Genomic DNA, 16,826 nt, shown 5'->3' on the forward strand with positions numbered 1-16,826 from the left:
GCTGGGCCCGCCACACCAGCCCCCGCGCCAACCCCGCGCCGAGCGCCGCCATTGCTGTGCGCCGCCCACTGGGCCCGGCCGGACCCCGCAGCCACCGACGCTGGTTCCGGAAGCGGAAATGCCCCCCTCCCCCCGCGTGCCTACGTGTTCGCCCCTCGGCGGGGAACAGTCCTGCGCAAAACCCGCGGCTGTGCCCCAAAACCTCGCAGAGAACTAGGGCCCCGGGACGGTGAAAGAAACCCCCGTCCCCAACAGACTAAACACAGGAGCGGTGTCTAGATACGGAGAGATTTGTAAGATTATCTTATCTATTTTTTAGGATATAGGTTATGGCTTCTCCCCAGGATAAGTGCATGTAGTATATATACTTCTTTATGTACTCCTGGATCGTCCTAAATATATGATAGATTATATAAAGATACACCCTCTACCCAATATAAATACAGAGAGGATAGATTTCTAAATATATACTTCTAGGTGTCTAGATAAATCATAATACATGTATTATCCCATCTTCCCCGATATACATACAAGTATTATAGATTTGTAGCTCTATCGATATATTTCTAGATGTCTAGATATATCATGATAAATATATGATCAATTATATAAAAGATACACATCTACCCAGTATAAATCAATATTTGATAGATTTGTAGATAGATATATTTCTAGATATAGCATAATAAATATATGATAGATTATATAAAGATATTACACCTTACCCAATAGAAATAAATATATGATAGATTTCTAGATATATACTTCTAGATGTATAGATATATCATAGTAAACATAGACTATATAAAGATATCACATCTTCCCCAATATACTTACATAATTATAGATTTATAGATATATAAATGTATTTCTAGATTTCTAGATATAGCATAAATGATATAGATTATATAACGATACACCTCTATCCAATATAAACACATATGATATTTTTAGATATATACTTCTAGATATATCATAATAAATATATTATAGATTATATAGATATCCCATCTGTCCAGTCTAAAATAATATATTTATATATTTTATTATATTTAATATATATACATGTATTATATTGTATCAATATTTTATTATAATATAACCCAATATAATAAATATAGGTTTATATTATATATTTAAATATAATACATATTATAATAAATATCTACCTACATGTCTCTTGGAGGCATCAGCTGGCATTTGGCAGGCATTGGGCTGGGTTTTGCAATTTACTCCAAGACAGCTGGGAAGCCCAGAGTTCAGCTGTGCCCCGATGCCGGCTTTCGAGTATTAGGAAGATAAAAACCAGAGCTCGGTTGTGCCCCAATGCCACCTTTCATGTCTTAAGTATTTCAAAGCCAAAGCTGAGGTATTTCCCCGATGCCACTAGTGTCGCCCACCCTCCAGGAGTCTGCAGGAATTAGAGATAAGTCTCCAGGGGACTGCTGAGTGTCACTCGGGAGATAAATGATCGGGCATTCATTAAAATAAACATTCAGTATTGAATCAGATTCATGCAGGAGTCCAGCAGGTTTTTAAAATGTCCGAAGCATCAGGGTTGCACCTCAGGTGGGTTTGGTGGCTAAACTCGCAGGACTGAGACCCTGGAAAACAACCGTCACACAGGGGCAGAGAGCGGATGCTGAAAGCAAAAGTGAGTAGGGCGTGAGTTTTCTTCCCTTGTTCCTCTCCCACTTGCGGCCTCCAGCATTGAAGACAGAGGAATTTCTAATGCCCCTCACTCCTGCGCTCAATAACAAGTGATGCCCCTTTCCTCCGAGCACACATCCAATCCATTTCTGAATCCAGCTTGCACCATATCTGGTGCAAACAAGTTCCCCTGGCCCCCCAACCCTTGAGTGACACGCCAGGTGGAAAAAGAGCGGGGAGGTTTCGTTTTAGACTTTGTACTAGTTTCATTTTGTGAAGCCTCGGTTCCGTCTGGTGAGAGACAGCAAATAATAAATCCCTATTTGCTTTCTCTTCGCCATTCAGTATTTTGTAAACCCTTCTTATGTCCACCTCACCCCTCAAGCATCTCTTTTCTAACTTGACCATGCCTGGCCTCTCTAGCCTCTCCTCCTGGAGAAGCCCCTCCATACCACTCATCATCCTTGCTGCCCTTCTCTATTTCCTTTTGGAGGCACAAAGACCAGTCTTAATACATTTCATTCTCACACTGTCAAATAGTGTTTGCCCTTTAGTATTCACACCTTCCTTCTCAAATGAGGCTGCCCCCCTCAAATGCTATATGAATGCCAGCGTTATAAGTCAGGGCCATAGGTTGCCGCCCTGTTGGTCTAAGGACATTGACAGACCAGGTTCTTTAAGTAAATCTGATATCTTTTATTAGACCAAATCAGATAGTTGGGAAAAAAATTCTTCTTTGCAAGCCTTAGGGCGCAGACACCCTGACAAAGGACTGGTCAATTTAGAAGAGAGATGCTTGAGGCAGGGACAGGAGAAGGGTTTACAAAATACTGAATGGCAAAGAGAAAGCAAACAGGAATTTAAACACCCCGAGGAAGGGTGTTTGTGCCGAAAAGCTTGCAAAGAATTTTTTCCCCAACTATTTGAGTTGGTCTAATAAAAGATATCAGGTTTACCTAAATAACCTTGTCTGCCAAGGTTATAAGTGAGGTTTCACTTATTTAATACATCTTCTCTGCTATTATGGATAGAATTAGGGAATATGATTGTGATAGACAGACTGTAGCAGTTAAGCCTTAGAATGAGATATGTCCAACTGCGGCTGCTTTGACGTTTCAGAGCAGCCAAAAATCCTGAATGAGTTAAGTCCCAGTGGATTCCTGACAACGTCAATGTGAAGATTAACTGGATGTTACAAACAAACAAAACATACCCTCATTCCTGCAGTTTAAAACTGAAACCACAGGTACTGGGGAAATCAAGCCAAACAGCTTCCTGGGCACAGATTCCCACGTGTCTAGAAACAGTCAGTGCTTCTGGGTACTCCGGCCTGACACCCTAGAGACATCCCAGCTTTTCCAGAAGTGTTGAACATCAGCCTACAGATAAAACACCCCCCTCCCTCCACGGGTGTCAAAGTGTGCATCCAAAATAAGGCAGTATCTTAACCCTGTTTGCAAGTAGGGCACCAGGACAATGGTCAGATCATAACTGGTGAGTAAGTGGGAACAACGCAGAGAGGTCTTGGATTGCAGCAACTTGTCTTTAAAAAAGAAAACACCCCCCCCATTAATAAAAAACAAAAAAACCCGCACCATTCTGCACAAGATTACAGCCAGATTCGCACTGCAGCATACAAAACGGTCACAGCCCCTTGCATTACCTGCTGATCCAATACATCGCTGCCGAGATCTTTCCCTACAGCGCAATTGCCTGTACATTTTTGCAAAGCCAACAAGGTTTTGCTGGGGAAGTTGCAGTGAAGCTGGGCTAGAATCATTTCTCATTAAATATGCAATTGAACAGGCCACTCTTGGCTACAGCTTTAGTGTGGGGCTGTGCTACCCTTTGCTTACAAGCACAAGGCTCATTATGTAAAAACAAACAAACAAACAAAAAAAAACAGTGTTCTAGTCCTGTACTCAAGTAGGTTATGGAGGCAGCACAAGCATCTTTGGTAAAGGAGAAGGGGCTTTTAAAAGCTACCTTGAGTCTTCCTTCCAATTAACAGACAGCAGCAGGTTAAAAACGGAGCCCCATCTGGCCCCAAGTTACTCAAAGAATGGAAGCTATGTGATGGGACCTAGAAAGATCTTCACAGCTGCAATGGACAGAAAGGATGTATAACCATATGATTCTCGCCAGCTGTTAAGTAAGAGTGTGTACAAGCAAATTCCCACCAGGGGAGATGTCTCCGGGGTGCAGAGAACTCCCAGCTTCCCTCAAAAATAATCAGTTAAGAATCAGTCTAAAGATAAAAGTTCCTCTACTATAAATCATGAAATTAAAGATGATTCTACAGGAACCTTGAATGTTTATTATGGCAAACCACAGAACAAGATGGTGTCGCTAGAGCTGTACAGTCAGATACAGATGAAGCATCAAGATCAGTGCACAAGTGTCGGAGTGCCGTTGCACACGCACATCACATGTTCACAGTGACGGGCAGCAAGCAGCACCTTGAATCCAAACAAAACCTGCACAAGTTTTCAGCTGAGCCACTGAGTCGGATGGCAAGACACGTTCCCAACATTTACTTCAGACTGTCGAACAGTTTGTGAGCCACCTGGAAGAGACAATGGCGAAGGAAGTATTCAGTAACAAAAAGAGATGCTCACCTCACAGAAAGACTTTCAAGAACTAGACAGACACCACAGTCTTGCTTTTGTGGTTTTGAACCCCTGGATTGAAGCGGAGGAAACAGAACCGTAGCCACAACTGTCTCTTGGCCATAAATAAGTTTCCCAACATAATTTGGGCAGGGGGCTGGACCTGATGATCTTGCGAGGTCCCTTCCAGCTCTAAAAAATATATACATTTATTTATATATATTGGTGTGTATACACACACACCCCCAATACCTCAACCAATATATCTATATCTATCTCCATCTCAATATCAATTTATTATATGATATTAATATTAAATATTAAAATAATGTGAGAGAGGAAAAGTGAAGGTAACGAGTCAACAGTGTTTCAAACAAGTCACTGCAGGTGAACAGACTAGCAGGACTTCATTTTATATTTTTAAACAGCCTAATTTTCCTACAGACCCCGATCTGTCAATGAACCAATCTCTTCAGCAGGTAGCTCTAAGGGGCAGCAACACCACCGAGTACAATGGGCCTTACGCAGTGGTCCCTGGCATGCAGGAAGTCGAAGAGCTCCTCCGCGCACTCCTCTTCTGTGCGAGTCCTCGAGGACACCCGAGAGTTGCACTGATCCAGGAGCTCCTTGGTCTTCACACATTTCTCCAGCTTCTCACACTGCTCCCGTATCTTAGTCAGGGGGTCCTGAAGGCAAAATTAAAGACAGACTCTCTCATCTCTTGCAGAGTATTTTACAGTCAGATGAAGAACCAGCCGTGGGAATCTTGATCTCATTCCCCAGCAGACTTCCACGGTTACCCACATGATTACACACCCATCAAACAGGGCCATAAAGTTGCACCTGCAACCACGCGCCTACCGAGTTACTGAAGACCAGGTTACATTCAACTCATGGCCAAAAATCTCTCTTACTGCGCAGCAAATATTAGCTCCCTCAATATTCTTTTCCCCTACCTTGCTTTGAGCTCAGTATTGGCTTAGAGCAAGTTGCCAATTAAGATAAAAACCAGTTTAACTCAGAGTCATCATGTGAAATAAGGTGCAAACACAAATTTAAATGCACTTTAAATTTAGAGACACCAGCATGGACCCAAAGGGACCAGACTTCCACCCTCAACTCCCTCTGGGCAAAAAATAAGAGTTTATTGCCTAGCTACGGGGACTTTTTACCATCTTTAAAAATTTTCCCTGAGCCAGATGAAGGTCACATGAGCCCAAAAGCTTGCAGAAAGAGACCTTTTTTTTTTTAAACAATATCTTAAATAAGAGGCATCCTCTCTTCAAAGCACTAGTTCTAGATTTTTGCATTTCGATTTAAATATGCAGCGCCTATCACATATAGACAATTAAGTCGGAATTAAAACCTTCAGAGTAGACTATGACAAAGCAAAGCATGATGGGAACAGGGCCTACTCCTCTTCTCACATCCCCTCCGCCCAAGGATGGGTATTTTCAAACATTTATTTCTTACCACTAGCTCTTCCTCTTCCTCCTCTTCCTCTTCTTCCTCCTCCTGGGGAACGGCGGGAAACAATACGACTTACAAAAATTCCTCGTGCATGTTTTGATGCTGTAGATGATGTCTGGGGTTGGAAGGGACTGCACAAGAGGATCTACCTAAATTTTGCAGACCCGCTTTGGGGTGGACCAGCTGCCCCCACGCTCCGGGCAGCACCGCTTTTATAATCTCACCCTTAAAATTCCAACAAAACAATTAAATCCACCGGGGGATAACATCCCCCAACGGGGTTTCGCATGCCCCCAGGGCTAGGGTTGAAGGGGCTCCGCCATATCTGACATCCCTGACACACGTGACATGTATCGCGTTAAGTAGGAGCGATTTGCGCGGCCGCGACGCCTGCTGGGGACGCTAGAAGCGCGCAGCAAGGGGGGGCGCCGGTACGGGGGCCGGTAGGGGTCACCCCGCAGAGCTCTGGGGAAGAGGTGGAGCAGAAGAGAGGGTATCACCTGGGGGTCCCCGCGGCTGCCCTCGAGCTCCTCCTCGTCGCGCAGCCCCATATCCGCCACAGAAGGACTCTGCAGGGTCAGCCGCCGGAAGGAGCCTCCTTTCCCTCCTCCTGGAAGCGGAAACCCAGCCACGCTAAGGCGGGGTCAAGATGGCGCCTTTTTATGACGCGACCAAGATGGCGGCTCGCATAGACCGTACTCTTGACCTGCCCAAGATGGCGGCCAACAATAAGCCGTACCTCGAACCTTCTCAAGATGGCGTCCCTATAGGTGTTCTCTGACCTTCTCAAGATGGCGGTTCGCATTGGCCACGCCCCTTTGTAGACACTGTATTCCTGACTTGTCTCAAACGGCTTCTCCTATAGGCCGCTCTTCTGATCTCCCCAAAAGGATCCCTCTCTTAAACCAAGCCCGAGACCTGCCCAAAACTAATGACTCCCTTAAACTGCGCCTTGACCTGGTAGCTCATAAACTGCGCCTCTGACCTGCCCAAGATGGCGGTTGCTCTAGGTAGCACCTTGACCCTCCCAAGATGGCGGCTGCCCGAGACGCCCGCGCATAGGCCGCCTCCAACCCTCCCAAGATGGCGGCTCCCCAAGCCGCCCACTCATAGGCTGCCCCGCCCCCCAAGATGGCGGCTCCCCAAGGCGGCCGCTCATAGGCTGCCCCCAACCCTCCCAAGATGGCGGCTGTCTCACGCCACTTCTTACCTCTGTCCAAGATGGCGGTGCTGCTGAGTGCTCTCCACCCGGCCTAGTCCCGTGTCCGAGGCGCCGCCATGGAGGAGCCGGGGAGCGGCCCCCCCAGCCTCTTCGCGCTGAGCGGGGCGGCGGTGAGCTCCAGCATGGGGGCCCTGGAGAGCGAGGTCTGGGGTAAGGGGGTGCCCGGGGGATGCGTTTGCACGGGACCACCCTGCTCCAGACTAACCCCCTTTGTCCCGACTGCGCCTCACGCCTGTTTCTCCCCCCAGCGCTGCCCGCCCATATCCTGCACGGCCTCCTGCCCCTGCTCAACGTCTACTACCTGGAGCGCGCCGAGGATGCTGCCGCGAGCAAAGGTCAGTGCAACCCAGGGCCTTCGTGGCTGCTTGGCCATTTTTGTGGCCGCTCAACCATTTTCAACTCATTTTCGTGGCTGCTCAGCTATTTTCGACCCATTTTCATAGCTGCCCGAACATGTCAGGCACGCCCATGGCTTCGCACAGGAATCACACTGTTTTGGCACGGAGTGACGCGATATATGTAACGGGTGCCGGCGTTTGCCCCCTGCGGGGTGGCTTCTCAAACAGAGACCCACCTAACAGGAAGATGTTTGTCTCTCAGCTCCCCCCTCACCCCGTTACGTGTTACACCGCGCAATAAATGTAGACCGGCTGCATGTAGGGTTGCTGACACTCCAGGAATTGGGTATAAACCTCCGGGAGAGTCACCGAGGAGATAAATGAGAGGGCATTTGTTAAAAAAAAATGAAATGTCAAATCTGATTCATGCAGCGGGTTTTTAAAATGTCCGAGTCATGGGCATTGGCCTTCCTGATGTCACGTCTACACGCCGTAATCTAAAACGTTGTGGAAACCTCCTGGGATCGATTTGAACAGAGTCGGCAACCCTACGTATGCGAAGTCCTGAGCGCACCACGTGTGAATGGATCACACAATCGGCCGTAGACCAAGTCGCGCTCGCACAATTGACTGGTCGGTCGCACAATCTATTTGACCATCCAGCTAGGAAAAGAGCAGACCAGTGTCGATACGGGTGCTTGAAAACGTCTAACGAGCCTGTAGCTTCAATTATCTCCAGCTTCAATTATCTGAATCTGTGGTAGGACATGTAGGATTACATGTTCAGATTAAAGCTAGAGAATCTAGTTTGCTCTCGAGCAATGGCGCTCGGACTCCTTGCCTGGTGGGCCGGTGCGTGGTCCGTCCATGGCTGGGGCTGGCTGGATGTGGCCCGCCAGGCCATTCTATCCGGTCCACAGGGCCCCTAAAATACATAGAAAATTAATATCGAGGAACGGGTTAAGCATCCCTGCTCTGGAGCTATAGAGCTGTTTACACATTTTAAAGCACTGACTTTATAGCTGTTGGCTCTTTTTTTAACAGCTAGATAGTCATTTTTATCATGTAATAATTATTTTGAACTTGTGGACAGTCTATATTTATTGCACGATTCACCAGTTAATTATGCAATGTATGTCGCAAGTAACTGGGACTAAAGCGCTCAAAGTATTTTGTGCATCTTTTCTCTTTTTAAATAAGAGCTCAGAAGTCTGCAAATGGCAGGTGATGTGGTGAGACAGAACAGATGTGCAGCTTTATGTGCTAACGATAAGAGCAGGAGAGAGAACATAAGTTTTTTCTGAACCCACATTCACTTCATCAGGTACTGTGAAAGGACAGCAGAGTGTAACGCGGAGGGAGTGAGATGGTTGTACTCACAGAGGAACAGGACTTGTGCCCCAAGGAAATTTCCCCCTATATCTTGGTCTTGCAGAAATGAAATGTTGACATACAAAAAAATTCTTACTCGCCTACGTGCAAGTAGAAGTTTTGGTAACCGTCAATATTACTTGCAGTAGTTGCAATCCAGGCAGTCCATTCCTAGCCTCTGACAAAGTAAGTTGTTGCCTGAAAAAACTAACCAGTTCCGACAAGCACGAGCCTTCAACGTGCCACCCCACCCCACCTTATCTTCTGTCTGACTTCATACTAACGCAGCTGTTTCTGCCACCCAAATTTTGTCTTTTTCTAGTATATGAGAATCTAACAGTGAAAATAAATGTTGTCCAGAATAAATTTTTTAAAAAGCTAAGTGGATAAAGGTGGCATTACTGCTGAGAAATGCATTAGATCGCTGTTGGTTTTAGTTTTGCTAGTATATGATATATACAGGTAACATCCGAAAATGTTGGATGGTAAACATTCTTTAAAAGACATGTACCTTTTTCATGCCCCTTTAAAAAAGGCAGAATTTAGTGCTCTGAATTTTATCCCCCTAAAGAGGTAACGTTTCGTGGCTCTGCTTTTGAATCTCATTTGGTACAACATGGTTGTGAAACTTGAAAAGGGAGCTTTAGAAATGGAGGATTTGGTTTGTTTTTCAGGACTCTCAACTCAGCCAATATGGCGCAAACTCTGGAACGATGTAATGAAAACCAGGCCACCCAAGTCGGAGGTGAGTTGGAAATCTGTTGACAAGCTGTGTTTGGGGTGTCAGCTTTGTGTCCTATTTCATATTTCGTAGATACCTCAGCTTGCTTAATAAGATTATGCATAAAGTTGTTCCTGGGGCTTTTGATGTGCGTAAGTGTTTGCGAGGTGAAGAACCAAAGTATTATCAGGGTCTTCAAGACTTGCTGGAAATCACTTTGTTGTATTTATACAGCCTCTTCCATCAAGAAGGGCTACTACACTTTATACATTCTGTGCCCTTCTTTAAATGGAAATCAATTAACTGTGATAATTTTATTGCAGCACATAACCTGTTGGAGGAAGAAGTTCCTTGAAACTTTTTTCTCGAACATCCTTCATGGAGTCTTGGATGTTTCTTCAGATCAGCGCCTGAACGACGATCGTTTTTCACCCTTGCTCCACAGCTCGCAACACGTGACCCAGCTCACCATCCTCAACATGCTGCAGGGGGTGACAGAGCTCACTGCTGAGCGCAACCGGAGAGTTGTAGAAAACCTGGCAGGCTGCTTGAAAACCTTGAAGTTTCGTCACCTGCTGTCCTCCGACTTGTCCATTAGACACTCGTTGAGCTTGCTGCTTCATCGCCTGATCCACCATGGGGCTGTCAACCAGGTGTCCGTGTATTCCTGGCCTGTTCCTGACACGGTGCTCTTGGTCCTCATTCTGAGCATGAGCGCTGGGTTTTGGCATCCAAGTAAGACACTTATGCACCATTGTGGCCCATGCAGTCTTTGCAGAAAGGAACCTGATTCCCAGACCCAAAAGTCAACTCAAGATGACCTGGTAGACTCAAAGCATCTGTGCCATGGACATACTGAGAAACTAGAGACGGGCCAACATGGCAGTCATGAGTCCAGTAGCATAAAGATCCAAAATGCTTCCACCAAAGTCCCTGCAGAAGCCAATCCAGACCCAAAAGCTTCAACAGAGCTCAAAGGAAGCAGTGGCTCTAAAACCCCAATGCTCTATGGCTTGAGGAACCATCCTTTGCGGAACCGAGTGTGTCATGATGTGAGCTGCACAATGCCCCCTGAGCAGTACAACGCTGAAAGGGAGTTGTCTTCCCCATCAGAAAGGTCTTCAGCTGGCCCTGCTCTCCGAACGCCTCACAGAAAGCTTAAGTGTTCGTCAAGGAGGAAGCGCCGCAGCCCCAGGAGAAACTGGGGATTGTGTGCAGATCCAGAAGACCTTTATGACTTTGTCTTCACTGTTGCTAGAGAGGCAACAAGAGAGACACTCAATGAAAGTGTCCACGAAAGAGAAAACCTTGATAGTTTGGCCAGTACCCCAGCAGACCGTCTTAGCTGTGAGAGTTTGGGCTGCATGGGAAGAGGAGGCTCTTCTGGGATTCTCTCTCTGAAAGCTGCAGCTCCCTTCCGAAGCATAGCCACGTTGGAGTTGTTCTCCGTCCCTTTGACCGGGGACGCGTGTCGGACTCTGGGTAACCTGCTGAGCTCTTGGACCTCTTTAGAAAGCCTAGTTCTCTCCTACAATGGTTAGTAAAAGCAGAATGTTTAATTCCAGGTGTACAACAATTTGGTTTTCAACCTAAGCAAAGTTCTAACAGCTGCTGGCATCTGCACTGAAATGATAGTTGGGTGCAACAGGCATTACTGGCACTCTCTTAATTAACCTCACCCTTAAGAAAGCATTATCAAAGGTATTTCAAACCAGCAAAAACTTGCTTAAATAGGAAACACAGCAGAGAAACCGTGGTCAGTAGCATCAGGATTTATAAGAGGAGTGGGGAACCCTGAACTGGACATGTCAGAGGAAAAAGATGCCAAGATGACAGTACATAATTAGGAAGAAAAGGGAAATTTTCAACAGTGGGAATTGCTTACAGCACATTAAAAATATCCCATGGTAGCTTCAATTTTGAGGAAGGAACCAGACTGTATAAACCCGCTGGCTTACGGAACAGTTCAGTATAGCTAGGAGTAGCATAAATGAAACGGAAGAGGACAGTTAGGCTGAGCATTGAGTCAGCTTTCCTGTTTGCAAAGTCTGATCAGCCCTGACCTGGCAAAAAAAATGCTGTGAATCCCTGGCCTAGTGGTGAGTGCCCAGCTTGCCAGAGGACTTCCCATCTTACTCCAGGGAAAGTTTGCTTATACAAAGTAGAATGGTGAGAGAGGGCTTGTCCCATCCCAGAAGAGCCAACAGCCTCATGGATGGGGCACATTCCTGGGAGGAAGGATATGTAGGTTCAATGCATAGCCTCTGCCATGCGTCGGTGTTGGCCATACTGAATCTACACACAGGCATCTGATGCTCCTCTTGCTTTCTCTTGAATTGTTGGTTTCAGGCCTAGGTGCTAATATCTTCTGCATCCTGTCTGGGCTCCGGGCCCTGTCTCACCACAATGACCGCCGCCTTCGCGTGGTGCGTGTAAGCGATGTCTTCTCGCACGTCCCTTCAGTGGAGCTTGTTCACTGCATCCTGAGCGCCTTCCCCTGGCTCCGCACACTCTCCGTCAGCTTCGATCTCAAACACCACCTCGAGGGGAGTAGACCAGAAGGCAGTCTGAACTCCTTGGAGGAGATCCCAGGTAGAGAACTGGCTCCAAATAACAGAGATTTTGCTCTGTATAGAAAGCAGGAGATTCCACTTCCTGTGCATACAGCGAGGTGTCCAGCTGCTGGCTCCGCTTGCATTTAGCTAGTGGTGACCATTCCTTTCCAATTTAGGCCCCTGTCACAGGGCACAAAATTCAGTCATAGAATCGCAGATTCACAGAAGTTTGGGGCTGGAGGGGACCTAATGAGATTTTCCTGCCCAGAGCAGCAGGGCTGGACCTGACAGACTGCTTGGGTCAAATAACCCCAGCAAGGTGTATATTCAGTCTCCTTTTGAATCATAGAAAAGCAGTGCTAGAAAAGCTGTTAGGAAATCTTAGGATCAGCCCTGTCTAAACCGGTGGCACCCTATCTTCTGGCCCCATGGGCTAGATGAGTAGCGTGCGAGGTCAGTCCATGGGTGGCATCGGGCTTGCCGGTTCAACCGTGTGTGTCCAGTTCTGGATGCACAGTTGCGATCAGATGCACAGGGCCACATTAACCAGCCTGCAGGGCTCCCCATGAGTCTGGATACTTGGCACCAGGGAAATAGTGATTAATGCTGCCACCACTCTCCTCCTCCCCCCGCATCAAATGTCTGGACCCTTGGAGAGCCTGGTGGGCTGGATGACGTGGCTCTGAGCCAGACCTGGCCCACAGGAAGGGAGGTGAATATGTCTGATCTAAATCATTCCCAAGAAGTGTCTGTATTTGACACACAAAATATCAACAGAGCACAATGGCAGCGTTTGCAAGGCCAGACAGAGCCTGCAGCGAGTGTAGAAAGTGCCTGCCATCCCACTTCCCCATGCGTTGCATGAACAGCATGTTATGCAGGATCACCAAGGCTGGCACTGGCTTTCTCTTCGCACTCGCTTTGGTGCATGTTATTGACTGAGCTGTCAAACCCTGGAGAGTAGAGGGGAAAACTCCACTTGCTGCCATGATAGTGGAGACTAAGAGGTTATTGTTCAAAATGGGAGTTTGGCACTTATGAAGCATGTCTGCAGCAGGGCAGTAGAAGGTTTGGATGCTCCATTGAGGGAATAAGCCCCAGCCTTCCACTCCTGCTCCCAGACCATAAACCCTGGGAAAAAGGTAGGGAGGACACCCTGAGGAGTGGCCCCCAGTACCATACTGGTGAGTGACAACCTGGAGTGCCTCTGCCACATTGCTTCTGCACACCAGGGGAGAAGCTGGGTGGGGGTCGTTCCTTCAGCCGCAGCATAGACGTAGCATCAGGCTTTTGTGTCCTGTTGAAGTGGCTGGTACGTGGGCCTCCAAACACTTTTGGAACGGGACTTCAGGAGATTTTTCTCCTGGGATGCTTATACTCATTACGGTCCTGTAGGCCCAGATGCCTGGCGATAGGCGTAGCCTGCACATCTGAATGACAGGCCCGTGCTGGCAGAGGACAGTTTCTCTGAGATTCAGGTGTATTTTGCAGGAATGTGTTGACAAGCAGAACCTTTTTCTCCCTGCTCCGCAGAGAGCTGCCTGGAACAGCTGGAGATCCGGTTCCCCAGAGAACCACTGCAGACTGCACTCCTGCTGCCTGTCTTGAAAGCCTCGAGATCTCTCCAGCAGCTGTCCCTAGATAGCGCAGCGCTACCATGTCCCCAAGAGTTCGGGCTGCTTCTGCAGGCACTCAAAGGTACCCTGCTAAAAACCATCAAAGGAGCTTCTCATGCTGAAAGTATAATAGTCCTCCACAAGCAACCTCTTCTGTGCGCCGCCTATCAGTTCTTTTCCTCCCCTTACAGTCCTAGTGTGTGCTTTTCTGTGGCCTGGAGCTGCAAGCTCTGGGTTCAGCTTTCACAAGTGCCTCACTTTGGCACCTAGTTTAGGAGGCTGAAAACTTGATTTCCAGGTTTTTCTCTGGGCTGTGCACACGCCTGGTCCCACAGTGATGCAGAATCACAAAACCAGCAGGAATTTTCTTCCCTGTCTTGGTTTAGCCAAAAGTGATGGTTGCTGCCCTGCATGAATCTGACAGCAGAATTTGTTGCTGAGAAGTGCCCCCTTACTCCTCATGACATCCAGCTGTGTGAGCATGAGGCAGCAGGCAGCCCCAGGTTTTTTTAACACACAGGCATAGGATCCTTTACTGATCTACTCTTCCTGGCAGAGCGCAACCCAGACCTGAAGAAGCTGAGCTTCCACGATGTCAACCTGGCTGACCATCAGGAAGAAGTCCTCCTCCTGCTTCAGGACCCCATCCTCCAAGGTAAACTCTTGTCTGGAAGGACTACTTTGAATGCAGAGGTTGATGGTGTGGCTGCCTGAGATTTTTCCAAGAGAGAGCCCCAGTTTTCTTTGTGTCTAAGGTCGGAAAACAAAACTGTAATTTTCAGAGGAATAAGAAAGCACAAGCTTTGATGTTATCAGCTAATGCAAGGGATGGGTCCATAGCCAGTTCATATAACGGAGACAACGGTGTCTTGCTTTTGGTACATCAGCCGTGTAACAATCACATGACCCAATTCAAATCTGCTTTTCCCAGGACTTTATCTGTGTCCTGTAGCCCTACCTACAGCATCCCCTTTAAACTTGTCCCTGGGCACCCAGCCAGGATTTTTTGTTCTTCTACATTAAATAAGGTACTTAAGGATGTCTGCAGTAGTAACTGAAGTATTAAATAATGTCCCGTAACTACATGTATAGTACAAAGGTATTGAATGGTCTGTGTTTTTTTGGCAGAAATCACATTCTCCTTTTGCCGGCTGTTTGAAAGCTCCACCGCCGAGTTCCTCTCTGAAATAATCAATGTAGTGAAGAGAAATTCATCTCTGAAGAGCCTCAAACTACCCGGAAACAGACTTGGTACGTACCAAGAGCTCAATGAAACAGGTGGCTACATTAGACAAGCTCCCTGCTAGCTGCCTTCCAGGATGGCTCAGAGCCATTGCTCAACACATACTGGGGTGAAGAAACACAATAACCACTGTCTGATGACTTCTGTTTTCTGTGGGATAGGGAAGTAGGTGGGTAATTTCAGCCTAGTGCAGCAGCTCTTCTGTCGCTAACACCCCTGCGTGTAGTCTCTGAAAATGCTGCTATTGACAACTGACACAGGCAGGATGCCAAACGTGACAATTGTCTGGTGGGCACTAGGGAGAAATGAAGCTGAAACCATTTGCTTTTAGGCAAGTGAACCATAGAGACCCTTTGCCTTGGCACCAACTTAACCAGCAGGACTTGGCTCTTCCTAAAATACCTTTCGGGGTTACAATTCCTAATGAGTTTGTTCTGGCTCTGCTAATGCTTTGACCATTGTTTTGGGAGCAGGTAAAGGTGCAGGGGAGATAAAGACTTGGATGGCACAGGAAATCTTATGGGCCTGGACTAGCTTAAACAAGGTCTTCAGTTTCCTGGCCAAATTCAAGGGGAGAGACATGGACAGGAATTTCCCTGTCAGTCCAAAGTAAAAGGTGTGGCTTTGGGTCAACTGAAATATTTTCTTTCCTGGATTCACCTTGACCGTTGGCAGTATTGAAAACAAAACCTTTTGCTCAGTAAAGGCAGCAAACAAAAAAATGTGACTCTTTCCAGTTTTGTGTTTGACTTTTCTTGGATGAAAAATGATGTCAAATTGACAAACAGTTCTGCCAAATGATGTTTTTGGCAAGCAAACTTATTTTTGCCGGTCCAGATGGCCACAGAACCTGTTGGCCTCCAGTCTGAATGAGCCCAAAACTCAGGGATTCGCAACTTTCCTTTTTCCATGTGCTCTTAGCCTAGTTTCCACAGCAGTTTGCCAGCAGTGACAGTGCTTAAGCTGCCTCCGTGCTGCAGCAGGCACACCTTCCTCCCTCCCTGGATGCCTGCCACAAGTGTTCACTGCTCACGTCACTGTTTCTGTATTGTTAGGGAATCACCGGCTGGTTGCTCTAGCAGATATTTTCTCTGAAGATTCATCCTCTTCCATCTGCCAGCTGGATGTCAGGTATTCTGTTGCCTTTAATCCTATCCCTTCAGTTACCCTTCCTGCTTCGTTGGGGCTAGTTGTCCTGAGGCTTGATACGGATCAGTTGTATCGGGTGTCATCCTTCCCAGCTGCATTGCTGCTGCTCAGCCAGCAAGTGGATGTGGCCTGACCGGCTTGCCCGTGGCGTGAACTGCAGTAACTGTACAAACATACAGAACTGTCCTAGGGCAAAATGTTAGTAGAAAGCTGTCCAGCTTCTCAGCAGCCAGGGACTATATCTGTAGGGGCCACAGGCCCCCTGCACTGCACAGTGCATGGGTTTCTGCAGTCACCCCATGCATCTCCCCTGCTGCGTGTGGGTCTTATCTGCACCTCCTCCCCATGCTCAATGCACTTGGAGCTCTCCCTCACAAGGTCACCTGGATGCCAGAGCCCCTGGCTCCCCAGATGTGCTCTCCTACCTCTGGAGGCAGGAGCAGGAAGGGAAGGGAAGCCCACCTCTGGCAGAAGCTGGAGCAGTGAGAAGAGTGGCACCTGGGAGGGAGTCTGGGGGTTGCAGTTTACCCAAGGTACTTCATAGGCAATTACAGTGGATGTCTGTGGGCATTTTTACATGTGTGCCCAGCACTGCATTGGAAGCAGGCAGTGAGCTTTGAACTAAAGCACGTCGATCCTGGGCAAGCTGTTCGAGAAAATTTATTCTGGCGCGCATCCAGGAGGGGCTAGCAGGGAACTGCATGCTCGGGGGCAGCCAGCACAGGTTCATCAGTGGCAGGTCCTATCAGACCAACCTGGTGGCCTTTTACGACCAGGTCACTAAATCATTGGATGCAGGGGTGGCAGTGGATATAGTTTTCCTAGACTTCAGGAAGGCTTTTGATACTGTCTCTCACCCCATTCTCATTAGGAAGCTGGGGG

The 16,826-nt window shown here is 47.4% G+C and overlaps 2 protein-coding genes across 3 annotated transcripts in view; one reads left to right on the plus strand and one right to left on the minus strand.

The window, feature by feature from the left end:
* Window positions 1–3,944: 3,944 nt before the first annotated feature.
* Window positions 3,945–6,310, minus strand: LOC109286702 (cytochrome b-c1 complex subunit 6, mitochondrial). The gene is made up of 4 exons (XM_019501373.1): window positions 6,230–6,310; window positions 5,733–5,774; window positions 4,784–4,945; window positions 3,945–4,216 (listed from the first exon to the last, which is right to left on the minus strand). The coding sequence occupies exons 1-4, from the start codon at window positions 6,278–6,280 to the stop codon at window positions 4,184–4,186; spliced, it is 288 nt and encodes a 95-aa protein (XP_019356918.1). The 5' UTR covers window positions 6,281–6,310; the 3' UTR covers window positions 3,945–4,183.
* Window positions 6,311–6,934: 624 nt separating this feature from the next.
* LRRC41 (leucine rich repeat containing 41) overlaps window positions 6,935–16,826 on the plus strand; it is an 11,866-nt gene continuing 1,974 nt past the window's right edge. Inside the window, exons 1-10 of one of the 2 annotated variants that reach the window (XM_019501375.1) lie at window positions 6,969–7,061; window positions 7,200–7,286; window positions 7,722–7,792; window positions 9,332–9,405; window positions 9,705–10,917; window positions 11,731–11,973; window positions 13,470–13,634; window positions 14,109–14,207; window positions 14,681–14,803; window positions 15,851–15,926. In XM_019501375.1, coding sequence (XP_019356920.1) covers window positions 9,379–9,405; window positions 9,705–10,917; window positions 11,731–11,973; window positions 13,470–13,634; window positions 14,109–14,207; window positions 14,681–14,803; window positions 15,851–15,926 — 1,946 coding nt within the window. In that variant the 5' untranslated portion in view covers window positions 6,969–7,061; window positions 7,200–7,286; window positions 7,722–7,792; window positions 9,332–9,378. Of the gene's footprint in view, window positions 7,102–7,199; window positions 7,287–7,721; window positions 7,793–9,331; window positions 9,406–9,704; window positions 10,918–11,730; window positions 11,974–13,469; window positions 13,635–14,108; window positions 14,208–14,680; window positions 14,804–15,850; window positions 15,927–16,826 lie in introns of both variants that reach the window. The other variant, XM_019501374.1, reaches the window with a different exon arrangement.

This window comes from Gavialis gangeticus, unplaced genomic scaffold, assembly GCF_001723915.1.
Source record: "Gavialis gangeticus isolate Ggan-Ray unplaced genomic scaffold, GavGan_comp1, whole genome shotgun sequence".
Taxonomy (NCBI): domain Eukaryota; kingdom Metazoa; phylum Chordata; order Crocodylia; family Gavialidae; genus Gavialis; species Gavialis gangeticus.